The sequence below is a fragment of the Homarus americanus genome, unplaced genomic scaffold, assembly GCF_018991925.1.
Source record: "Homarus americanus isolate GMGI-L3 unplaced genomic scaffold, GMGI_Hamer_2.0 scaffold27457, whole genome shotgun sequence".
Lineage (NCBI taxonomy): Eukaryota > Metazoa > Arthropoda > Malacostraca > Decapoda > Nephropidae > Homarus > Homarus americanus.
In genome coordinates, this window is record NW_024731296.1 from 299,075 (window position 1) to 326,216 (window position 27,142).

The 27,142-nt window shown below is 37.8% G+C and overlaps 1 protein-coding gene across 3 annotated transcripts in view; it reads left to right on the forward strand.

Moving 5' to 3' along the window:
- The window catches only part of LOC121867584 (nuclear pore complex protein Nup85-like), a 60,059-nt gene that overhangs the window by 13,597 nt on the left and 19,320 nt on the right, over positions 1-27,142 (forward strand). For all 3 annotated transcript variants that reach the window (XR_006089186.1, XM_042367603.1, XM_042367602.1), the window contains exons 4-13: positions 493-638; positions 3,955-4,076; positions 4,722-4,847; positions 11,083-11,205; positions 13,470-13,688; positions 13,850-13,947; positions 14,164-14,381; positions 16,097-16,215; positions 18,342-18,441; positions 25,713-25,812. Coding sequence is in view for 2 of the 3 variants with exons in the window: in XM_042367603.1 (XP_042223537.1) it covers positions 493-638; positions 3,955-4,076; positions 4,722-4,847; positions 11,083-11,205; positions 13,470-13,688; positions 13,850-13,947; positions 14,164-14,381; positions 16,097-16,215; positions 18,342-18,441; positions 25,713-25,812 (1,371 nt within the window). In the remaining variant the exon portion in view is untranslated. The remainder of the gene's footprint in view (positions 1-492; positions 639-3,954; positions 4,077-4,721; positions 4,848-11,082; positions 11,206-13,469; positions 13,689-13,849; positions 13,948-14,163; positions 14,382-16,096; positions 16,216-18,341; positions 18,442-25,712; positions 25,813-27,142) is intronic.

Genomic DNA, 27,142 nt, shown 5'->3' on the forward strand with positions numbered 1-27,142 from the left:
GTTGGAAGAACCTTCTTATTTCTGTCCTGTAAATAGAATTCCTGGTAATATCATCAAAATATGAGCTGGAACTTATACTTTACTCACTTTTTCACCATTTGGATAAAAAATAAGTTCAGACATATAGAAATTCTTAAACTGGCTGCCCTCCTTCTGAGTACAGAGTTAAAATGATGTACACTAGAAAATAATTTTCATTTGTATCCTGAGCTTTCACTGATGCCCAAGCAAATCTCCTTGCTTGAGGTATCTATTTGATCACTTAATGTATGGATTTTCAAATAAATGAAGACTGAATAAAATTAACTCAGATTCATTACTCTCGGGGAATAGAAAATAAGTTACTCGATGCTGCTAGTATTCAATGAAAACTCATTACTCTGCTGTTTTGAATTTGAAATATTATTTACAAGTGTACAGTACTTTAAGAATTGCAAGAAATTCTGGAATATTTGTTTAAATAAAAAGATTTTTGTTTTATTTGAATTTCAGATCAATGATCCAGGCTTGTGTTGAAGATGTAAATATGTCCCAGGAGTGTGAAGACCAGGAAGAAATAAAAGCTTGTGGACAATTACTATACAAGATGGAGCTCATTCTTAGCCTCATAGAGATTCTCTTCATTGACATAAAGCCAGGTGCTACTTCATTTTGTGTACATTGTCCAAAGTAGTAGCATTGGGAGAGGGAAAAAGACATACTGTAACTGTTAAAGCTGAGCAAGACATGAGGCACTATGTTTTGATTTGGACCATATCATACAGGGGCATGTGCTTCATGCATGGGTGAATGGTAAAGACATGTAGTATAATGTTTGAAATTATGAGTGGGTGGGGTATCTGCAAAAACTAAAGGCACTATATTCTAGGGACACTGATTTGACAGTTGAGTTCATGTTGGTTTTCAACGTACTGTATAGTATCATAAATGTTAAACCAAGAATTGTGCTGATGTCACTGGTAAGATGTAATACAGTATACATACTGTAATTATATTGTAAAAGTAATTTATGATTTTGAGAACATGGGCACATATAGATTTTAGAAATACTGTACTGCATGACCTTAACAGAGTTTTGAGTGCCCCAGTTTTTAAATTTGAAGGCTCCTGTAAATTATGTACTGGTGACATGAAAAGTCCACCATTGACATAGCTTTGCACCTTTGACTCACCATGTGTATGTGGAAGGAAGAAAATATAGAGACAATCATTGTACTGTATTAAGACATTTTTCTCTGTATGACAGGAGTTACATTTATACCATGATACAATATTAATTTGTGCATTAGGAAATATATCTGTTTTAGTAGTTATGCAATACAGGAGGTCCCCGGGTTACAAACGAGTTCCTTTCCTGAGGACATTCTGAAGTCAGAAATGTATGTAAGTCGGAACATACCCTATGTGCACTATATCATAGCCTAAGTCCTTTTATACATCTAGAATCACCTCGCACTTTAATGTTATGTAAATTTGCCCTTACTTTGAACCGATTAAACCAGCCCATACTAGCAACAAAATCTTCCCCATCACTTTCGCCACCATGTTCAGCCTTCAAGCCAGCATACAAGCTTCTCACTCGTTCCAGAACCAAGGCTTGACTTAGAGGCAAATGCCGATGATTTTGATCTTCTACCCATATCACTAACAATCTTTCCACTTTGTTTTGTTATCACAGTTGAGTGCATTTATTTAGATCCCATTACATGTTCAAGCGTTTTGTGTTTTTCTTTCAAAATTGTTCTGATTGTTGACCAACTGAAGCTCAATGCTTTATCGATGACCGAGGGTGTTTTGCCTTTTCCAGAACATTTAATTACATCAACATTCACTTCCATTGTAATTGCTTTCCTTTTCTTGGATGCACTACTATCACTTGCATCACGTTTGCATTTGGGAGCCATGATGAGGGCCGAAAGGAGAGTTAATAAGCAAAGAACAATGGTTTTCACTTGATCACACACATTACTCAGGTGAGGGTAAGGCGTACTGATGCTCCCTCAAGGCTGGGAGACGCATTACTTCCCACCCACCATTCCACCTCGCTGACATGCCACGCAAACTATTTCTTGTACGTTAACATTAGGAACCAGTTGTACCTATGTTAGATTCTTAAAATAATTGACCTTATGGGACCTCATTCGTATCGGCGGACGTTCGTAAGTCGGACATTTGTAACCCGGGGACCTCCTGTATACCGTACTTCTCAATTAAAATGAGTAAGAGTAAGTCAAATCGTGTCTGTATCTGCCATCACAAACTCAAGAACTGGCTCAGACAACTTCTTCAGCATTTTTTTAAAAGTATTTCAGCCCACTAGCTATTAAAACATTTTCCCCTTCCTGACTACATAACCAAAGTGTTTGCATATGGAAAAAGTATTTTTCATTCTTCAACCCCCAGTAGGCACCCACAAATTTTTGGCATCATGCTGGACCTACAAGTTACTTACACCCGCCACACAAATGGTTACTTTCACCCCCTCCATACAAATACAAAACCCATGTGTAAACTCAGCACACACGAAGTTCTCACTAACCACTTTGGTCCTCAAAAGGAAACATTCATTACAGAATATAAACAGTTTATTCAAACCTTAATAAATATTCCCAGTTGCAGCTGGGCCCCAGCTACATCAAATTCAATAGCAAAAAGTAAAAATAAAAGAACACTCAAAATTATGGTAAGCTCCACAAATATTAACCAAAGATATTGCCCATACCGGAATACCCTGACATGAGAGGTACAGTCAGCCAAAGATGCACCGACCCCACCCTTGATCTCGTGCTCGTAATTTTACCTGGCAATACTTGGTAAAGTAAGGCTGTATGTAAAGGTTATTGTGATTGGTGGATCTACTTTTGGCTGTATCACTGTCAGGATAAATATTAAACAATCCAAAGGTAGAATTATTATAATAATAAACTATTCATTGTTATTTAAGGTCATAAGAAGATTCCAAATGTTTGTATATTTGCTTAAATAATGAAGAAATTATATTAATGAATTGGCAACTCAACTACAACGAGGAACGAGGACTGAAACAAGATTCTCAGATCAAATTTTCTTCATTATTTATGCAAATATAAGAACATTTGGAAACTTCTTATGACCTTAAATAACAATGAATAGTTTATTATTATAATAATTCTACCTTTGGATTGTTTAATATTTATCCTGACAGTGATACAGCCAAAAGTAGATCCACCAATCACAATAACCTTTACATACAGCCTTACTTTACCAAGTATTGCCAGGTAAAATTACGAGCACGAGATCCAGGGTGGGGTCGGTGCATCTTTGGCTGACTGTACCTAATTTGTGGCATTAGCCCAACAAAAGAACCACCCTTGTAACTACATGTTCAACTTCCTTCCTCCAGAGCGATACAAATGGAACAGCAGCTTACTGTTACCCTAACTCTCTTGAGCACAAAGACTCAAACATGTCCATCACTAAATAAGAACCCCTCTCATCTGTAAAATTCAACAGCATCCCATTTGGAAGTCTCTGGCACAAAACTCTGTCTATCTGAATCCACTCTGTTTACAGAAACAAAATTGTCTCTATATATTATGTTGCAGCCACCATCCCTCCCAAAATCACTATTGCAGAATCCTCACCCAAAATCCTCTCTTACCGGACTGCAACTTGACTCCAAACACTACATACCACTTAAGAATTTCCTGCCCATCCCTGACACAACACAGAGACAGTAACTGGTGGAAGTTGAATTGGACTAATGCAATAAAAACAACAACCTTATTACAGCTTGATGAGTTTAGATTTCTAAAGATAATAAAAAAAAAAAAAAAAAATCATAACTTGAGATTTACCCCAAACTTTGTTTTATGTAAAATATCATTCATTATCCTAATGCTTAGAATTTTGTATGAAATGGCTTAGTTTTTCAAGGGAGGATTAATGATCAGCATATATCATTTAATTGAATAGGTGGACTGGTATTGGGACAGCTCGTTATGTGGATACGTGTGCACTTTACGCAGTGTATTGAGAAGAAGAATGAAGCAATGGAATCTGATCACCCACACCTGCATCCTGCATACTGGGAGGCTGTAAGTAAATTTTTGGGTACATTTTATGTGTACAGTGCAGTACTTCATTCTTAACTTAATTAAAAAAAATATTTTATTTTATTTACCCTCTCCAGACTCTTATATTCATGTCTCAAATACACAGAACAACCTTTACAATCTGCACACACTGTATCTGCACCTGACCCTGTGTGGGCACTTCATTTTGACATACAGTAGTTGAATTTCCCTTTGCATCCATAATTAGCATAAGAACAACATAAGAATGGAGGAAACTGCAGCGGGCCTATTGGCCCATACTGGGCAGTCCCGTTTACACCCAACCCCTATTGCTCATATGAGCATCCAACCTATGTTTGACACAGCCTACAACAATTGAGAGCAATACAGTACTTTGAAATGATGATTATAATATGCAGTATACATTTTAAGTACATTATAGGTGTGTACAGTATATACAGTACAGAGAACTCGGTGAATGGCCCCTCTGTACATACTGTACATATAAACAAGTTTGTTGCATCTCTGCTTGTTGCAGCTCTGTTGTGCTTGGAGATTGAAGAGATGTGATAGGTATGTGCTAACATTCAAGGAACCCATTCCATTCTACTACTGTAAGTCATTCTTTGATGGAAAAATTTTCTGCGTTATTATTTGTCATTTCAGGTGTATGGAGCAGTACTTCAGGGACGTATGGAGGGTGCTCGCCAGATGCTATCAAATCACTCCAATGCTGACACTGACCCTTTTCTCTCAATGGATGAACTCCTGCGGAAGATGCCAGTCTATCAGGTATACAGACATTCCTCTTTTTTTTCTCTCCTGTGATGCAGTGACCAAGCAGGTGCTGATTTTCTGATTCTTAGGATGTCAGGATGGTAAGATCCTAACTATCCCACTAAAGGGTTGTTTCAACATTGACAAATGCACCCAATAATATACTAATTTGATTGCTGAGTACTAGTTAGTAAGCATTTGTAACCTACTTTAAAAACTGCTAACTTTTGTTTCTCAGTGGCTTATCCTTAAGAACATGTCAATTAATGAAATAAAACTTGTTGCCACACTTGCATTTGCCCTCTTCCTTAAAAAAATGGGCATATGATTAAGTACCCGAAAAATTCAAAAAATAGATAGATATATTTTACAAAGTAATTCAGTAGTGGATCCTTATGCCATAAATGCTAACATTATGAAATAATATGAATACTGGACATGATTTACAGTCAGGGGCAGATTAAGGTCTTGGTGGGCCCGGGGCACTTTTGATTGTGGTCCTGTCTGTTAATGCTATCTCATAGTGTTCAAATGAAATAATATGAACTTTTCTTTCTTGTTCTACACCAGAGAGTCCCTTTGAGTAGGGGGGGCCTGGGGCAAGTGCCCCCTGGGCCCCCCTTTAATCCAGCTCTGCTTTCAGTCCAGTTGAGCTTTTAACAAATTAAAAAATTTACAGAAATGCTTACAAAATAATGCATATACACTTAAAGTGCATGCAACATATCATAATTTGTCAGGTCTTTGAAAAATTGGACCTGCATATGACTGGTTCACACACATACAGTGTACTGTACTGTATATGTATGCAGGTTAAATGATACAAGGTTTGTGATTTGGTTTACAGCAAGTTCAGAGCCCTTGCTCTGGTATCCGGGCAACCGGCAGATTCAACTAACCAGCACCAAAATTAAATAATAATAATAAAGAGTCCTCCAAAATCAGCTACAATCGTAAGTTTGAATACTGCGCGCAATGAGGATGAGCTGTCATATTTATTGTTGTTATAAACAATAAAATTGATACATAGCATATCATAAAATACAATAACACGTATTTTATATTTCAAGTTTGGTTGAATTTTTTTTTCAAAATATCAAGATTAAATATTCAACCAAAAATAAATCTTACAAGATTGAAAAAAAATGGAATCTGTACTTATGTTGAAGAAAGGTTCTTCCTGTGCTGAGTGTTTGTTTCATTGAAATCGGTCAAAAACTGGCAGAGAATTGTCAATTTGAGTGTTAAAAAGTTCATCTTGAGATACAGGCCAATAAAGCTTCTCACCCTTTCTCCCCTGTGTAAGTGCTCATTCTGAGCCAATTTTACTTGTAATATCTTGTTTGTTTTTTTACATCTCCAACTAAACTCCAGTTATATTCTTTATGTGAGGTAGAGGGGGTGGATGGAAGGCTGGGGCTGGGCTGCCTCAGGTGTCCCCTGAGACGGTTGTTACTGTCGTTAGTTTTAGCGAACATTTTCTTTTTTTATCCCCTTGGTTTTAGCAATGCTCTTGGCACGTGCTTCCTTTAGTTGTCTTTTATGTTTTGAATCACATGCCATCCTGATATTCGAGGAGAGAAGCATGGTACAGCAATACAAGTGAGGTAAGATGTTCGGTGCAGCAGAGTTCACACCTCTACTTGACAAGGTCCAGGACCAACTGATGACGTGTGTTTCTACCTCCCTATCCTTGCCAGAGAGGAAGAGAGTTGACTGAAATTAATTTCTAAAGTTTTTTTTGTGCTATTTATTTCATATTTTTGGGGGAAAATATTTTACCACGATCATTCATATGTCTACCCAAGGGGACGTAGGAAGGCTGGGGGCGGGGGGAAACCATACGTCATTGCATAAATATTACAAATATTGCCATAAAACTCCTTCCACATACGGCCATAGGCAACACCTTTGCTCGTGAAATTTTTTTTTTTCATCAATCTAAGCCGGGCGCTTCCCTTAACTGACTGCCAGAACAACCCTCAGTCTCGGACCAAAGCTGACACCTTCCGCAAGAAGAAAGTGGTGGCTCAGCGCGAATTTCGCAAACTAAAGAACGACTAGTTTAAAACTAAGTCATATGAAATGCAAAAATTTGCAGATCAACACAAGATGCGCTAATTTTTCAATTCCACTAAAACATTTTATGGGCCAATCACTCATGGTGCAGCCCCCCTCCGCTCATCCGATGTTAACTCCCTACAGTAATTAAGATGAAGAAGGCCTCCTTCAGCCCTGGAAAGAGCACCACCATTCGCTGCTCAACTGAAACACTAATGTGGATGTCCTGACTACCCAGCAGGTCCCTCAGCATCCAGAGCTGACCCATCTCAGCTATCCTCCATCCCTGGATGAGGTAGCTACTGCCATTCACACAGATGAAAAAAAAAAAAAATGCCTCAAGGCTTGATGGAATCCCAGCTGTGGCGTATAAAGCAGGAGGACCTCTGCTTACTAGCTGTCTCCACTCTCTCCTAGAGAATATATGGGAAAAGGAGAAAATCCTCACGCTCTTAAAGACGCCTCCATCGTCAATATTTATAAGAACGAACAAGGGAGACCGGTCAGACTGTGGCAACTACGGCGGGATCTTGCTGCTGTCCGTAGCTGGCAAGATTGTCTCCTGAGTTCTCCTAAACAGATTTCTTCCTGGGGCAGAAAACTTTCTCCCAGAATCTCAATGTGTCATTAGATCATCACGTGGTACCACTGACATGATCTTTGCTGCCCGCCAGATACAAGAAAAGTGCAGAGAACAGTGTCATGACCTGTACATGGCTGCTTTGGCTGCCCACCAAAATTCATTGCCATTGTGAAGCAACTTCATGATATCATGAACAGCAATGTCCTACACAGTGGCACCCAGTCTGAGTTCTTCCCCATCCAAACGGGGGTAAAACAAGGATGTGTACTGGCACCAACTCTCTTTTTCCATTTTCTTGGCTGCCTTCCTTACTCGTGCCAGTTTAGCCAGTGGGGTGGACATCCATTACCGGATGAATGGTCTCTTCAACATAAGATGATTCCAGGCAGGAACAAAGGTGTCCTCAGCTTCCATTACTGAACTTCAGTATGCAGACGACATCACCCTTGTTGTTCACACTGAACTCGACCTATAGGAGATCCTGAACACCTACGAGATGCTTATGCACACTACGGCCTTGAGGTGAATGTACGAAAGACTCAGATTCTCTCTCAGCCTGCCCCTGGTTCAGCCACACCTCCACCATCCATCCAGCTTAATGGTACTACCCTCTAATGTTACCCACTTTCAGTATCTCGGCTCTCACCTGTCCACCAGTGCAGACATTGATGAAGAGATTCAACATGAGATCAGATGTGCATCTCATGCCTTGGCAGACTCCGCACCTGTGTCTTCAGCTGAAGGGAGCTGAAGATATCTACAAAGTTGCACGTATATTGAGCAGTGGTCTTCCCCACCTTGCTATATGGCAGCGAGACATGGGTCACATACAGAGGCACCTCAAGGCACTTGAAAACTTTCACCACCATAGTCTACGTTCCATCCTCTGAGTTCGCTGGGAAGACAAGAGAACAAATGCCAATATTCTCGCTGACACCAACTGTAGGAGCATCAAGGCTACCATTACCCATGAACAACTATGTTGGACTGGCCATGTTACCCTCATGGATGACAGTAGACTGCCAACGCTGGCTGGCAACTGAAAATCGACCCCCTCACCTGGGAGATGATTACTCCACACCGTAATGCATGGAGGTGCACCACACAAGGTGTCAATACTTTCGATTTAGCCTGACTGCACACCGAGGCAGACAAGCGTTGGCACCGGAAAGACGCTGCTGCCGCCCCTCCCACACTAGATGTAACCCTCCACATGTGTAACATCTGTGGACGACCCTGCCGGTCTTGTATCAGTCTCTCTAGTCACCTCAGAGGTCACCAACGAAGGTGACATCCCGAACAACTTGTATCATTTGGATGATGATCATACTCGATTCAGAGTGACAGCAAAGTTGTAAGTAGTAGTAGTGTGTGTGTCCACTTTGTGTTTTCTGTTTTCTTTCAAATTATCATAGTACCCTGCAATATGTAAAGTTACTACCTCAAATGTGGCAACTGATTATACTAAAGTTGGTAGTAAGATTGTCAATGAAATGTGACACTGATGATAAGTAGGAACAAGAGGAAAAATTCACTTGCGCACCTTACTCCTGCCACCCTGCTGTCTGGAACCATCACCAACCCTATCTCCTATCAGGGACCCTCTCTGCTATGACTTGAAATTAATTATCTATATAGCATTTTTATACCTGTGCTCATGACTCACATAAGACAACTCTTATCATCGATATATGGTGCAGTTAAAAGAGAATGTGCATATAGGTACACCATAGAATGGATTGCTCACATGATCAAGGTGCCTAGCAGATGGTGTAGCGCGGTGTGTGTGGAGAGGCGTTTCGTCTGTGCTTGCAAATACATTGGTTCTTACCATTCAATTTAGGTTGAAATAATTATTAACGGTATCCATTGGTTTGTTCCTGACATTGTTGGCAACACGGCAATCTAGGCATGATACACGCCCTTTAAACCACAGAGCGATGCTTAAATTATGGGCCTGGTAGTTCCATCATGTGTGTTCATGCGTGCGTGTCTCCGACGTTGCCACATAACCAGGTTAGCCAAAACTGCCCGGCACAGGACTTTTGACCGGGACTGTACAAAAAATAGCTCCTTCCACATTCAAACCATCCTCTGGGTGATGCGGCACAATTCAGTTAATCAACCAGCTGACTCAGAGTTGTGTGGCTGCCACACTGGCCCTGTGTATACCATGACGTCACTTCAGGAGGAAGCGCGGCCACTTAGTTTTAACCCAGTAACCCACTGCCTCTACATACATTCACTTCCTACATATACACACCCATGCTCTTCATTTTTCTTATTTTAAAGTTTTATATTACTTTTTCTTTCTTTCTAAGCCACATCATTTAAATAGAGTTGAGTACATTAAGTGTTAAAGAAATCTGTTTTTCTGTGACACAAATTTGTAAGGTCAGCTTGTAGCACTGTGCATTGTAAGATTTATTGGGAGATCCTAAGAGTAAGATTCAGATGTATGATGCCCATCTGTTTTATCTCCAGTACCCATATATGTTTACAGAATGAAGGGGTCTCATTCATTCGTACATTTGCTTGTGTACTATTTCACATACTTTGCATTCACATATGTCCTGCACAGACCAAAGCTGGAATTTATGCTTGAATTTAAGTTAAGAGTGAAAGCATTAGGTTGAGGTGGGGCCTGAAATATTTTTCACCTGTTTACTAAACTATGTAAAACTGCATACAATTTGCATGGATATGCTCTGCACAACCTTTTCTTTCCAAAAACCCTGTGAAAAGCTAGGAAAGGATGCATTTATGCCATCAAGCTTACATTCATTGCTTGAAGCAAACCTTGGCATGAAATTTTTAATTCGTGGTTAGACCTTTCTTCAAGAATTACCAGAATTACAAAACACCGTTTCATAATACAACTAATATCTCCGTTAGCCGGAATCCCTCAAACCCGGAACTCACCGATAGCCGGAATTGAAATTTTCTCGGAAAATCTTTCCCAAAGCCGTAATTTTCTGGAAAATTTCGGCTTTGGGAACGATTTTCCGTGGGGTACATTTTCCGTAAAAATTCAGAGAAAATTTTTCCAGTACCGTACCTGGAAATTTTCAGAAAATTCCAGGGATAGGGGATTTTTTCCGGGTTTGAGAGATAAAAATCAGGCGCATTTTCTGGAAATTCCGATAATTTTTTTTCGTTACCTGGAAAATTCTGAGGATGAGGGATTTTTTCCAGGTTCGAGAGATGATATAATGGGCTATTTCTGAAACTTCTGAAAACATTTTTCTGTTATCCGGAAATTTCCGGGGATGAGGGATTTTTTCCAACTTTGAGAGAGTCGTCTCGTTACCCGGAAATCTCTCATTCCCGGAAGTTCTCTGCACCAATTGTTCCGGCTATTGGAGATAACACTGTATAGAGAGAATACAGTACAGTGTTGAAGTGTAATGCATAACTAAAAAGCTATGCCCCAAAGTTGGATTCAGAACAAGGCAATCAAACCCTTAGCTCCCTTAAGTATGCTTGGGGTTACTGCCTGACCACATACTGTACATAAAAATACCTCTTTTGATAGTAATGAAACAATTTCAACTTCTATCTTAATTTTGAATTTTAAGACATGTCTTAATAATTTGTGTTGTACAGGTGTATGGTGGAGTTTCAGTGGCAGAGTTTACAGTTCGCTGGCAGCATTGGCAGAGTGAGTGTGAGCGCCGCTTGCAAGAAGGACACTTTACTACGTGTCACCAATTACAAACTGTTTGTAAGGTAAGCTCTTAAAAAAAAATATATATAGATATATATATATATATATATATATATATATATATATATATATATATATATATATATATATATATATATATATATATATATATATATATATATCACTGTATATCCAGGTATATAGCTGATAACCACAAGGAAAGAAGAAAACACGAAGTTCCCAAGCGCTTTCGTGTAATTCACATCTTCAGGGGTGAGTACAGACTAAGGAGAAGTACAAAACAAGGTGTATATATACAGAGGAGGGTGAGACCAGGTCCACAATGGTCAGGTATTAGGTAATGACCCTACTAATCTTTAAAAAGCACCGCAACGGTCGGTAGTCAGGTCAGAGGGTAAGGTGACCCAACCTTCTCACCTGGTTACAAATCTTCTTAATTACAAAATTGTCCAGTTTGTACATGCCATTACTCAAATTCATGTTGACTGCTTCGGTATGTTTAATGAGACTAGATTCTATAATGTTCCTACTGTCAATTGAATTACAAGGTAATATTGAGGAGGCATTATCCCAGTCAATGCAATGCTTATTATCCCTCAGATGAACAAACAGAGCATTGGATTCCTGGCCTGTCCTAACACTATATTTATGTTGTTTTAGTCTAGTTACAAGATCTTTACCTGTCTGGCCTAAGTAAAACATATTACATTCCTTGCAAGGAACTTTATAAATGCAACCAATTGTGTTGTTGGGTGGAGTTCTTGATTAACATTTGTTTAACAGTGCATGAGTTTTTAAATGCCACATTGACGTTCCAGGTTTTTAGATGTAAAGGAATTTGAGAGAAATTTTTGTGAAATGGTAATACAAAGAGATTCTTATGGTCATGGGTGGGCTTGGGATCAGTTCTATAAAAAGATTTCTTAGTAATGTTCAGGCATTTGTCTATGAAAGATCTAGGGTATTTAAGGTTTGAGCCAATATTATAGATATATTTATATTCCTCATCAATGAATTCCGGGCTGCAAATTCTCAAAGCACGTAAAAACATTGTTGAAAATACTGACTGTTTGACTCTATTATGATGGGCAGAATAGTAATGAATGTATGAACACACATTAGTAGGTTTTCTATAAATACTGAACTTAAAGGTGTTACCTATTCTGTGTATCAGACAGTCTAGAAATGGCAATTTACAGTCATGCTCTAATTCCACAGTGAATTTGATCGAGGGGGCTAAGTTGTTAAGTTGTGGCAGGAAAGCTTTTAGGTCCTCATTACCGTACTTGGCCAGAGACATAATACATCATCTACATATCTAAACCAGACTGTTGAAGGTGGTAAAATATTACTTAATAGTTTCTTTTCAAAGAATTCCATATATAGGTTGCTTAATACAGGAGAGAGTGGATTACTCATTGCCATACCAAATTTTTTAGCATAATCTCCATTGAATTCAAATTTACAATCCTTAATACATAGTTTGATGAGTTCGATGAAGTCGTCTTTCGAGACGGGCAATGAAATATTATCCAGGGAATCTATGAGGAACTCTAGTAAATCATCAACTGGGATCTTTGTAAAGAGTGATGTTACATCAAAACTGACCAGTTTAAAATCATAATTAATATGTAAGTTATTGAGTTTATCAACCAAATCCATATTATTCTTGATATTAGAGTTAGAAATGTTGCCAACTAGGGGATTTAGTAAAGAAACTAACCATTTAGATAATTTATAAGAGATTGACAACTGCACTAATGATGGGTCTTGCTGGGTTATTAGGCTTGTGGGTCTTGATTACACCATACATGTATGGCAGTGGGGGGGACGTTGAAGTAAGATGTGAGTGTTCTGATCTTCAAGTTCAGATAGACCACAAATTGGCACTCCTTATTAGAAATAGTTATTGGACTAAGGATGCCAATCACAACTGTGTAGTGAATCTCTCCTCTAAACAACTAGACAATGTTACCTTGTGTGCCCTCGGCTATGGTTTAAGTTTTGATGGTTCTAACATAATTGATCACAGTAAAGAGGTAATTTATTTTGAAAACACCTTTTTTCTCCTTGGTAATAGAGTACTAGTTCATCTGGACCATGTTTTGCTCACTCTAATGAGCTATAACCTATGTACTGTATAAATAGTGCAGCTGAAATTTTGTAAAGAAAGAGCTAGGTCTTCTATTTCTTCAAGAAATGCTACATAACATAAATTGTTCATTGTGTTGATTCATTTAGACAGTCAAAACTTACTTTTGTAAATAAAACTCATTTGCCAAAGCCATGTTTTCCATTGTTTCAGATACTTTGTGGAAACCAGCAAACTATTAACAGCCTGATTGACTTGATGGACACATGGTATCATTTGATGGTATCCACTTTGTTGTTTACCTGCCCAACAGTCAAGCTCTTCCGCTTGCACAATGCTGCGCAGGATGCTATTACATCCATAGGTGGAGAACAGAGAACAACACCATTGGATAATGTGTTGCTTGCTGCTATGGAGGCTGATACTCATCAGGTAATGTTGTTTACCTGTTGTGATTTTTATATTGGTACAATACATGTCATAGCTTTATACTATACTCTTGATTTCAGTTTTACGGGGACTGGAACTGTCTTATTTTACACAAATTGAAATGCTCTGACCTATCTTAACATATATATTCAAATATGTTTTAGGTGATCAAAGAGTGTCAGCAGGTCCTTGACAACACTTGGTTTACTGCCCACGTCACTGACTTATTGTGTCATACCATGGGACAGAAAACAGGTCAAAAGTAAGTTTCATTTTATGCTTTTATTACTGTACTTATAATATTTCATCATGTACAATACTTAATTCATGACAAAAAACTCTTCTTTATATAAAGTTTTTACTCTGCAGCTTAAAAAAAATGATTCATACTGTATTTGGAAACCAGTTGAAAAACAAAAGATTTATGATCATCTTATTTACAGTAATTTCTATTTTTTTTCTCCATATTTGAATCCAGGTTCTTACCAGAACTGCGTGAATCTCTTTTGTTGGATTATGCAAGTGTTCTGGTGAGTCACTCCAGCTTGTGGCAAGTTGGCATTTTGTACCTGGACCATTGTGGGGCCTCAGGTATTGCCATGTCCCAAATGGTACTGCAGAGGCTTCCCCTCACTGATGACTCTTGTGTACACAAGATCATACAGATGGCCAGTGACAGAAACTTTGACAGCATAAGTGAGTTGCAACCAATTTTATATAACTTGCAAGATACAAGTCAGCCATTGTTGTTATATCTTTGATCCTCAAGAATCATGTCTTGCTTGATATTCAAAAGTTATAATACTTATCAATGGGATGTAATTTTGTGATTTTGATAGTTTAGTGGTGCATAGCTATGAAGTGGAAATTCCCTATAGAACTCACAGTATTTGTTATTACTTAGAAACAACAAATCAGTTACTAAATAATGTAAAGTTTACAGTAAATCAGTGTTGAGTTGATTAAATTATCTAAACTTTTTACTGATTAACTGTTAAGTTAATTAAGTAAAGTACAGTAGGCCCTTCAAATTTGTGGGTTAGGTTCTGAAAATGGCCGCGAATCGCCAAATCCGCGAATAACATGTGATGACCGGGGGGGGGGTTACATTTTTATTTGTGTACAAAGAAATGTATATTATCTTTTATGTGTTTGCCCTTAGGACAATTATTTCTTTTACACACACTCAAACAAACAAACACATGCTATAAGAACAGCCCGGTCCCAACCATTATAAGAATTATCAACAACTCGTAATCAATCAGTGTATGAATTCACTCCCAGCCAATTTTACCTTTTTGCACTGTCACTACGTTGAAATGCCCTGTACTGTACCCCACTTAGTTATTATACAGTATATCATATTTGTATCACTTACTTTATTTGTCAATCAAGTGACCCATTCCCCAATTATGTAACTGTATATTTTCAGCCTTCTGGTTGCCATGCTCTTTCAATAAACCATTAATTATAATTGAGGACCGCGAATTATCCGGGTGTACTGTACTTAAATTTTGAAATATGGGCTAACAATTAGAAGTTCCACAATTAATTGATTAGCTTCATTTAATTTTTAATTACTGTACCTTTCCTCTTAAAAAGGGGAGGGTTCAGGGGGTTAGAACCCACTCCTCACCAAGGACCAATGGACATGTAAGGTTAGTGGGCATAGGCATATGGGCAGGGAGGCAACTGCTCCCCAATATCGAAATAGAAACAGTCATTCAGGCAAATTGTGTTCACAGATTTGGTTAGACTGAAAACAATACTGTGTGGTAATTTAATTTTGACCATTTCAAATGCAAAGTCAGATTTGCTTGATTCCTTAATTCACCAACTTTGTCAACAGGTTCTACTTAAAATTTCTGGGTACGCACCCTGTAGCTAAATATGAAAAAAAGGCGTGGTCACAAATTCACAAGTTTAAGGTGTTGCACTACTGTGGCAGCTTCTTGGATATTAGGCAAAGTATTTGTGACTCATGAGATTGTCAAAAAAGCCAACATGACAATACTGTGTCCTGAAATCAATTCCAGTCACTTTATACTTGGCAGAAAGATCCTCCTGTGGATTTTAAAGCATGAAGACTTGCCTCCAGCCAATTTAAGATCAGGGCAACTTCAAAAAGGGCCTGTACACACTCACGGATGCATGCACACATACTGTACACACACGCACTGTCCTAACGGCCCTGATCTGTAGATAATACCGGGTAAGTATTTCTAGTTTTCTAAGTCAACTGGCTTTTTATTTAGAATTAAAATATTCACTGCCATGTTCTATTCATGGTTTTAATTTTTGGTGAAACATGTATAAACCATCTTAAAAAAATAAATAAAAATTAGTGAAATGTAACTTAACTAACCCAATGATACTGCAACACTGATCATTATTTTTACATTTTTATATAGTTGTCGGTGTGTGTCGTATTATGGGTCGTCGTGCATTATCTCAAGGCCGTTTAGGTTCTGCCATCTGGTGGGGAGTACGGTCACGAGATGCTGCCTTCACTTCCCATCTTGCTCACCAGGTCTGTATGATATATTATGTTTACTGCATTACATTTGTTAAAATAAATTGCAAATAGCTATACTGGACTCATTCTCTCTCTAAAGTTATGAGTTGCCCAATGTATCTGATTGGAAATGACTTGCTAGTAGCCCAAGTGCTTCTTCATCACCATTTTGCAGTAATATCCCACAATTACCCTGTGGCATGGTGTGTCTGTGGCCATCAGGCTAGTTTTATGGCTAGGTGCCCTTGCTGTTGCCAACCCACTTTTGTGGAGTGGGAACTATGTAATATGTGTAATACTGTACAGTACTTGCAAATGCCCACTTAGTTGGCAAGGTAGGGTCACACTCCCTGAGGTAATCAAACATTACCCTTATTGCTAACTTTAAATAAAATAGTAATTTCTTAATGAGCCCCCAGAAGTACAGTATTATCTGTTGTGTTAACTAATTTTTATACTCAATGCTGACATTTCAATGTACAGTCATTTCTGCTACAATGCGTGTTTTGTCAACGCGAATTGGCTATAACGCGATTGATGAATAGAAGAGCGATATTTGTAAAACGTGAACGCGTGTTGGCTGTAAGGCGATTCCACTCAAACGTTTTAAGTGTACTGTCGCTTGGCGCGGGGTTATGCAGTGTTTACAGTTCACGTTCGACATCACATGTTCAATTGATTCATGTGTTTTGTTTGTGAAGTGTTATTTGATAGGGACTCTATAAATTTCGTACTTTTTTTTGCAAATTTAGCTGTTCCCATAAATACTGTATGAAAAAAATAAATAAAAATAATGTTTCGCAGTGCGGACTAACAGCATTTTACACCAGTGCTCTCTGTTTCCATCACACGATCAGTTGAAACATGTGGGTTGTTTTGAAATGTCTTCAGTGATTTTTGCTTACCATTTCTCCAATTTTGTGGTATTAACTGTGAACATGAAAAAGAAGAATATCTCCAAGAAGCGTTCTGGTGATCGCATTCCTGGTGGTGATCACAAAAGAAAGGTTATAACACTTAAAGAGAAGCTTGATGTTATCAGCCTCAAAATCACCCTTCTCCCCCCATCAAGTTATATTCATGTTTTTTCAAGGTAAAGTGTTACATTTACTGTATGATTTCATTATTACATATGATTGTAACATTAATTTAGACTGCTATCCTTTGTGTTAGACTAACTACTAATTTTTTTTCGATTTCGAGTAATCTGCACCTAACCCTATTTTCTCCATAAGCCCTGTTATTTCTATTGCGCGAATTTCTACAATGCGAGGTTTTACAAGAACACAACTATCACATTGTAACAGAACTGACTGTACCCCATTACCAACCAGTAGCATGAAGCATTTTTTGTGTTGATTTCAATATACCCCATTACCAACCAGTAACATGGAGCATTTTTTGCCTTTTCCATTTGTTCATTCAGTTAAAGTTTTTAATAAAAGCAGGAACACGTGTATTATAAGCATTTTTCTTTAGGAAAAGCCGACAGATACCTTACAATCCCTAGATCAAGCTACCAGATTAAAATTGACAGTTGTACAGAACTTTTTATTGTAGATTTAGAAAAGCATTTGACAAGGCACTATGTGAGTAGTACAGTAGGCAGTGGTTAGTGGTGTGGGTGAAGGACTTGTAGTAGTAGAAAATGGCCATGTGTTGTCTGTAAGAAGGGTGTCGGCAGTACAATAATTCAGTAATGTGTAGTGAGTGTGGAAGGTGGGTCAATAAGAAGTGAAGTGGTGTAAATGGCAGACTGCAGGATGTTGCTGACTTTAAGTGTGCTGTTTGTACAGGTAATCATATGCCCTTAACAAGGTTTGAAAACCTCAGCATTAGGGATATCCCTGGAATGTGTCAATGAAATAGATTTCCAATGTTCAACAAATACATGAGTTTGTATGTGAATGGGAGGAGAGCTAAGGATAGGCCAAGAATGACATGGGGAGTTGTGAGAATTGACCTCAAGAACCTGATGAGAGAGGCTGCAAGAGACTGTTTAGCATGAAGAGGCACCATTGTATAATCACTACTAGCCCACACAAGTGTGGGACAAATGGTCATAAAATAGTGATGATGAATAGATTGGGATTTTGCTGAAGAAGAGATTAGTCTTTGAAAATTTAGTATTCTTCTTTCAGATATTACATAAATATGTAGCTGAAGGCAGGTTTGAATCCTCCCAGCTGTTGGACCACCTTGGCCCAGCAATGCTGCTCTCGGACACACTCACTTTCTTGGGTTTGTATTAACAATAATCATGTATGTAAAATGTGCATTGATAATATATTTATATTGTATTTGTAGTGCTTCATATTTCTGGTGCCCCTGAGCAGAACCACATTTTTTTTTTTTTTTTTTTTTTGCAATTTTTCTTAAATAGAGCCACTTAACATGACACTGTATTCCTCATCTAGAACAGGTGCATAAGATTATTATCTGTCCACGCTCTTTAAACATTTCCCTGAGCTGAATAAAATCATCTTAATTGCAGCAATCAGTGAGAAGGGGTTAAAATTTTTCCTTTTATTTTTTACACTTTGCCATCTGGCTTACCAAATTTGAATACAAACTATGTTGATAAAATTCTGATGATCAGATGACAGTGCCTCATGCAGTACATACCATAATTTTAAATTTGTAATTCAATAATTCAATTACCTTCCATCTCCTGCGATTAAAGTCAGACCCAACAGCTGTGAACATATGTGAATGGAAATTTTTTTATTGCTGTCAGCTCATTTTTTGGGGAGAGAATTACAAATATTAGGAGAGAATGGACAAGTATGTACTAGAAAAAAGGTGAGAGTGGATTTAAATGAATGAAATTGATGAAAATATGTTAACTTGAATAAAGACTTATTGGAAAAAGTGGAGTGTTTTAAATATTTGGGAGTGGATATATTAGCATGTGGAATGTTGAGTGATTAAACACAGAATAGCAGAGCTAAAAAACAGTACAGTATAATGAGAATTTATGGAAGAGAGAGAGAGAGAGACCCCGGGTTACCGAAGTGTTCCGTTCTTGAGAATCTTTCCTAAACGCAAAACCATTTATTGCAATGACTTCCACTATAAAAGTTGAGATGTGTCCCTACAGAAATTTTTTGAGGCCCAAAAATATGACACAAGTACATATATGTATGAAATTAGACAGTTTTAACCACATACAGTGAATCATTCATGATGTAACATGATAGTACATGAACAAAACACTTCAATTTTACTTTTCAGAAACAATGTTGAGTGCTGCAGGTGGTGAGGTTAGGTGGTGCGATTGGAGTTACTGGGAGTTACCTCTTTAAAACATCGTATTTATTGTTGAATGCAATTCCTTTTTGGGGTCATTTCTCATCACTGCTTTCACTTGAACCTCATGTTCTTTTTCCATTCTTCTTGAACAAGGGTACACAGTAACACAGACACATAACTGAACACAGACTGGGGAAAGATTTCAAACTGATCAGCACCATTGTTGTTGTGGCTGCTACCAGTTGGTGAGGTGAGACGCGTGGCAGCCATCTTGTAGCTACCACCAGAATCTGCACTAAATAAATTTTATAATTTCAGTGAAATTTTTTGTTCTGTTGGGAATTTTTTCTTTGGAAAATCTTAATAAATTAACCTTAATTCCATAAGGGCGAATACAGTCCTGAACACAGACTCATAACTGAACACAAGCTGGGGAAAGAATTCTAATTGAGCAGTGCCATTGTTGTGGTGGTTCCTGGCAAATGGGGAGGCGAGTCCCCTTCCAACTGCCTTGTGGCTACCACAGAGAATCCACACAAAATAATTTTTACAATGTGGGCTAAAAATCGATTCTTTTATTTTTTTCATTGAAAACAAAAATCTGTAAGGGCATGGTTTTTTCCTTAGCCTGAAATTTGGATCATAATTACAAAATTCCATAACCAGGGATTCAGTAACATGGGGGATGCCTGTAGTATCAAAGGAAGCAAAGATAGGCATACTCCTGAGTTTACCACTTAGCATTGCCAATTCTCTCTTTCCCTGAGGTATGAACCCCAAACTCTGAAGTGTGTCGGGGTAGGTGTCTTTTGTTGGGGTGAGGCGGAGTACTAGGTGATGAGGGAAAGTGTATATCAGTTGGGAGAGATTACAATGTAGAATAACTCTTTGACAATGGGGGTTTCCTCAGCTGAGTGTAATCATCCTGCACTAGCCAGATGAAAATACTGTAGTTACAGTAGGATAACGGGGGATGAATTCATATTCTAAGTAAGGTGTTCCACTTTTGAATCTACATCTTGTAGAAGCAGCAAGTTATGTTTAATCCCTTGACTGTGAGATGGAACTTCACTAGCTGAATAAACTGTCTAGCAGTAGGCAGAATAAAATAGAAAAGAAGACATCGTAGTGAAAGGATTAATTATTACCAATCAAAACAATCGGGAAGTAGGCACCACATATTTATTGTAATACAAATTTTTATGTGAATAAAAAGAGTTCAGTTGGTAACTCTCCGGTATAGAATCAGCAAACCACGATTGGGTTCCGTTCCTGAGGATGCTCTTAAGTCGGATTTGTACGTAAGTCAGAACACATGCCGTGTGCATACCGTACTTACATAACAATGTTTAAAATCCCACTATATCATAGCCTAAGTCCTTAAATACGTCCATCTAAAATCACTTAATTTAAGACAAAAGAAGTATGACAAAATGCAGTAAATGAAAGTAAAAAATAAGTCATCAGGTAAATAAAATATTGTAAATTTCAAGTTTAAACCCGTTTGTATTGGCTGGCATTCGTAAATCGGGGACCCCTGTAGTTTAGTTGTGCCAAACACTGAGGTTAAAGAGAACACATTATTACTACTTGTATTAGTATTATTATTACAGTAAAACCCAGTTAATCTTGACTCTTAATCTGAATTTATGCTTTATCCGGATTGGCAAACTGCTCCGGACTAATTTCTGTTAATTCGGATTTAGTCTGGATTAACATGAAGTAGTCCAGATCTTCCACATGGTGGCCAAAATAAATAAACACTTTTGAATCTCTTGAATCATTAACCTGCAGTATAATATATATAATTCTTATACATACCACAAAGTTGGTGATGCTGTTGATGGTGGTAGAGGTGGTAGTGGAGGTAGAATGGAGGATGGAAGTTTATTTCTAATTTGCTTATTGTAGTCTACCGTCTACATTACACTATTTACACAGCACTGAAGTGTCACTGTCTTCCCCCTCCAGCAGCACCAATGGAGGATCAGGGGTGAGGATTGGTGTAGGCATAAAAGAAGGCCTATCTGACTCATATACTTCTAAATTATCCTTCAAGCTAAACTCCTTCCTAACCTTCTTTTGGCTTGCTTTTGACTTTGTCTAATCTTGGGAAGCCATGATAATTATTAAACAAGGTCACAAATAGTCCATGGGATGTCGGCCACACGAGAATAACCCGTTATAGTACCTCCTTCTTTCCTCACACAGCCAAACTGTGGAATGCTTTGCCTTCTTCTGTGTTTCCTTGCTCTTACAATCTGTCTCACTTTAAAAAGCTGGTTGTCCAGCATCTTCGTGGTGTAGATTAATACAGTATAACCTTTTTTGTTTATATTTACAATTTCTTTCCGTTCTTATTTTTTCTCGCCCCCAGGCTCCGTTGTGGGTCGTTTGACCTGTACCCGGGTGGGCTAATTCCCGTAAAAAAAAAAAACTAACGCACACACATTGTCTGTAGAAGTGCAACTGGCTTGCAAACAAATCCATTGGATGGCTTTCATAAGCAGCCAGATGGTAATCCAGATTTTTCGTCAATACTGTACAATATTTGTATTTTGACATTGTCTTGCCTCTGGAAGCCATGGAAATTATTAAACAAAGTGGTCTGCAAGAGATAAGTAATTTACACACAAGGGCTGTAGAATTGCAACTGGCTTGTAAAAAAAGCAGCTGCTGAGTGGAATTGTGTGCAGCAGATGGCTGATTTTCCATCCGGAATTTCTCAGTTAATCTAGATTTACTCTGGATTAGTAATCCCCCTCCGGAAACTCAGATTATTCCTTAATCTGAACTGGATTTTCCCCAACTAGTACAAATTAACTGGGTTTTACTGTAATGTATTATTATTATTATCAAATGTGCAATTTACAGTATGATGCAAAGCAATATTACTGGTACCTAAAGGTATTAAAAAATACAGTTTCCATGCCGTGCACTGGATGTGACGGCAGGCCTGGACAGAGTTGCTTGTGGAATCCTCAACTACCCACTCCCCTCCCCCTCCATCTCAATCCCCGCCTCCACCACCCAACTCCTACTCTGATAGTCAATCATTGCAAACAATTTACTGGGTAAAGTAAGGTTGTGTTCTCTCATTTCCACGAGGTAATTATGGTGAGAATACAAATAGTAATATCTTCGTAAACTGGAACAATTGGTACAGAGCACTTCCGGAAATGAGAGAATTATGGGTAATGAGACGACTTTCTCAAATCTGGAAAAAAAAAATCCCTCATCCTTGGAATTTTCTGGGTACTCGAAAACTTTTCTTGGAATTTCTAGGTACCGGGAAACTTTTCTCAGAAGTTCCAGAAATTGAGCATTACATCATCTCTCGAACCTAAAAGGAAATCTCTCATCTCCTGATTTTTCCGGGTACCAGAATTTTCTCTGAATTTTCCAGAATGATGCATTATTTCATTTCTCAAAGCCGGAAAAAGTCCCCCACCCCCAGAATTTTACGGGTACAGTGAATCCTCGAAGATCCGGACAAAAAGGGGGGACCAGTTGTCGGAAAAAGACGATTTTCCGAGTCTTCCAGTGAATGTACTAAATGTATAAAAACTATAAATGATGATATAAAAAACACCAAAAATACAGTACAGTATATATTATTCTGACCACTGGGGTTAGTTAAACACACCTTTTCCTGTGAAAAAGCCATAATTTTGAGCAACATATTATACTGTACTCACTTTGTACTCAAATGTATTACACTAAGGGACTAAAATATTTATCTCTTGTGCAAAATATATGATGTCTATATTCAAATTATTCTCTTATGTGCAAGGATTCCAACAATGCAAGTTATATTCTACTTAGTTTAGTCTGTGACATTTTATAAGATAGAAACTTCAAGCCTAAAACTACCTTCACCCTGTTTTGGGAATGCTTCTTAGGGAGGCTTCTTAGCCCAGAACCCTCAATTTATTTATTTTTTTAATCTTCTGAAATCCGGATTTACCGGGTCCGGATCTTCGAGGGATTACTGTACTCGAAAAATGTTCTTGGAATTTCCGGAAAATGCCTGATTTTCATCTCTTAAACCTGGAAAAAAAAATCCCCCATCCCCGGAATTTTTCGGGTACCTGGAAAGTGTTCTCAAAATTTTCCAGAAAATCTTCCCCAAATTTAGAATTTTCCGGGAAATTCCGGCTTTGAGAATGATTTTACGAGAAAATTACGATTCCTGCTATTGGAGAGTTCCGGTTAAGAGGAATTCCAGCTAATGGAGATATTACTTGCAGTATTTTAAGCAACCAGGGTGTGAGATTTATTAGTTTTTTGCTACTCTTTCACATTATTCGGTGCAAGCTAGAATAAATGTAATTTTTCACACATTCTGAGTGTTTTAATTGTTGCACCTTATACTACTTCTCAACTACCTCTATTTTCTGGCAGGATGTAAGACGTTTGACCCAGACATTTGGGCCAGGGCGGTTAGGACGTTTAGGCCATGGGTCAAAGTAATATAAATAACAACATATAACCTAACATAATGAAGGTTCCTGACTGAAAGGCTCCCAGGAGTATTAAGGGGATTATAATTTAGTCAAGAAATTTTTGGTTCAATGGCCCAAACATCTACTCTCCCTCCACCCTGTGGCCCAAAAGTTCAAATACCATTCTGGCATGAGTCTGCCTCTGTGATACATTGACCAGATAATGTGATTTACTTCATAAGTTCATGACTGTTGCTTGAAGTACTGAGTATCACTTGTATTTGCATTATCATCATAATTACTTCATCGAAATGAGGGGAACAATATTTTTGTACTCTATGAATTATGGTATCTGCAGTGATTTGATTAAACCCAGAGTAGGAGTTGGGTGTTGGAGGCAGGGAGAGTGGGAGTTTAGGGTTTCCTGCAGTTGGCAATATATAAGAAACTTATTTCAGACCTTTAAGCAACAGCTATATTGCTTTGCACCACAATTTGCACGTTTTACCTCATTGTTTAGCACAACTGAACTACAGGTATGTGGTTTGCTGATTCGAAACAGGACTGCTGCCAACTGAACTATTTTTATTCACATCAAGTTTGTATTACAATAAATATGTGTTGCCCACTTCCTGATTGTATGGTTTGATAATTAATCCCTTCAGTCTGATGTCTTCTAATCTATTTTATTCTGGTTACCTACAAATTATTTTATTCGGTTGGGGAAATTCCATCTCGTAGTCAAGGGAATAAACAAAACTTTTCTGCTTCTACAAGATATAGATTCAAACATATCCATAAACCATTTGTTCTTAATGCACCCCTTTTGCAAAGGAACACCTTACTTAGAACATGAATTCATTCCCTCTCATCCCATTAGAACTTTATTTTTTACATTTGGCTAGCACTATATGATTACACTCAACTGAGGAAACCCCCATCGCTATTGTTAAAGCATTATCCTGCATTGTAATCTCTCTCGATTGATATACAATTTCCCTCCTCACTCCCAGTACCCTATCTCTCCCCCACAAAAAGACACCTACCTCAACACACTCCTCCGCTCTTCCTCCCATTTACTAGCTTATGCTTTGAATTCACACTTCAAGAGTTCAAGTTCACACCTCAAGGAGAGAGAGGAATGGCAATGATAAGTGTTAAATGCAGGAGTGGAGCCAACTGTACAAGTAAATCAATGAGCTTACATAATTACAGTACAGTATATCAGTGTGAAGCATGGATTCTGGATGCAAGAAGAGGAAATTAAAAATGACAGATTTAAGTAATACAGGAACATGGTGGAGATAGAGAAATAATAGAGGTGTCTGACTGGAAGTTGATTAGGGTTTGCTCAGTTGGCATGAACCTAGAGAGAATGGGAAGTGAAAGATCAATAAAAAGTACTGTATGTCCAATTTGGAGATAGACAGTGGGAAGGAGAGGGCATACTAGAAGGACATCCAAAAATTAGTTGTACTGCATACTGTACAGACTTGTGGTTGAGTGGAGGGCATGGTACCTAAGTTTTTGGTGAAGGATGTGCTGCTAATGGGTGATACTAGCTTGTATGAAAGAGACTGGTAATCCTGATGTACATAATGTTTGGGACCTTGTTGTGGAAGGAACATATCATAGCAGAACACACAGAGTACAGCTGAAAGAGTGAAACAGTGAGTGAAAGGAAAATATATGTGTTTGCCTTTGATTCCGGACACCCTGCACTCAGTATGAAAAGACTTGGACTAAAAGCCAAATTGTCAAATTTAACTGGTTATTTTTTGTGTATGATTAATTTATTCTTAATATTTCCTGTAGGCAAATACAGAGAATTCCATATGATGTATCAAGATGGTAACTTCCAAGATGCAGCAACACTTCTTGTGTCACTTATTTCATCCAAGCTGGCACCTGAATAGTGAGTTTTCATGTATTTGAGTACAGGTATATTTGTTTCGGTACAGTAGAATATAAAAAATCCTTAAGGCCAAACAATGTCTAAATTTTGGATTTTTATGGATGCTGTTTTAGAAGTACATGGGCCACAGATTGTTTGTGGTCTGGACGTAACTGTTATCTTAACAGATACCATTGCACAACTGAAATTTATGAAACCTTTGAGCCTTAAAATCACATCCCTCGCTACCCTGTACAAATTTATTGATGAAATTGGTCTTCTAACACAAAAGTGACCCAAATTAGGTACTGATACACTTTCACTGCTGTGTTGTTTCAAGCACATGTACACAATTTTTTTTAAAGGTCACCAGATAATGGTAAGCAGTCTACAGTATCACTTAGATGATATTTTGATATAATTAAAAGAGTAGATTTTATAAAAAATATAACAATTGAGAAAAGCACAGAACTTTACTGCCACATATTTAGTGAGAAAAATGACTTAGCAGTAGCATGAGTTGACAGTAAACTAACTTGACTTCTAAAACTCATTGATTAAGCTGAATTTTTATTTTTTATTTATTTATTTATTTATTTATTGTTTTTATTTTTTTATTATTTTTTGTTTTTTTGCTATGTCCCAGCATCGGATTTTAAATAGTTCGGTTTAATTGTTAAATCATTTTTATCAGTTAGTATGGCAGTAAGGTTTGGTGATGTTGAGTTGATCATTGAACACTTTTCTGGTGAAAGTGAAATCTAACATCCTCCTTTTAATAATATATTTAGTAATTCCCACACAATCATATTCTTAACCCCTACGCCCCGGGCTAGGGTGCCGCTGGCCGTATCCCCCACGTGGGATAAATTGAAGAAAATCAACTTTTCCAAAAATAATTTTTAACCTTTTTAAATGATAAAACAATAAAAAAGAAGTAAGAAAAACTATATATTGACCCTTTAGAAACTTCCCTGGGGCAGCAGTGGCGAGGGAGATAAGGGGACAGTGTTGTTTTGATGGTGAGGCTCGTAGTCACTAGGCACTTAGCGGCCATTTTCCGCTTGCCTTTGTGTCCGGGATGGCCAGTAATGCATATATTTAATGATCATAATACTTATTTCCTATAAATAATTCTTTTAGAATATTTTATTTGCATTATTTTTCATAAAAAGTGCTCAGCAACACACAGTCTGTCACCAGGCTGTCTGGCTGTCTTTGTGTTTGGTAAAGCAAGTAATGCATGTAAATAATTATTGAAAAAATAATAATTCTACAAATAAATACTTTAAAACATAATCATAACATTATTTTCCAGTAATATTACTCTACTTTTAGCAATATTACTTTG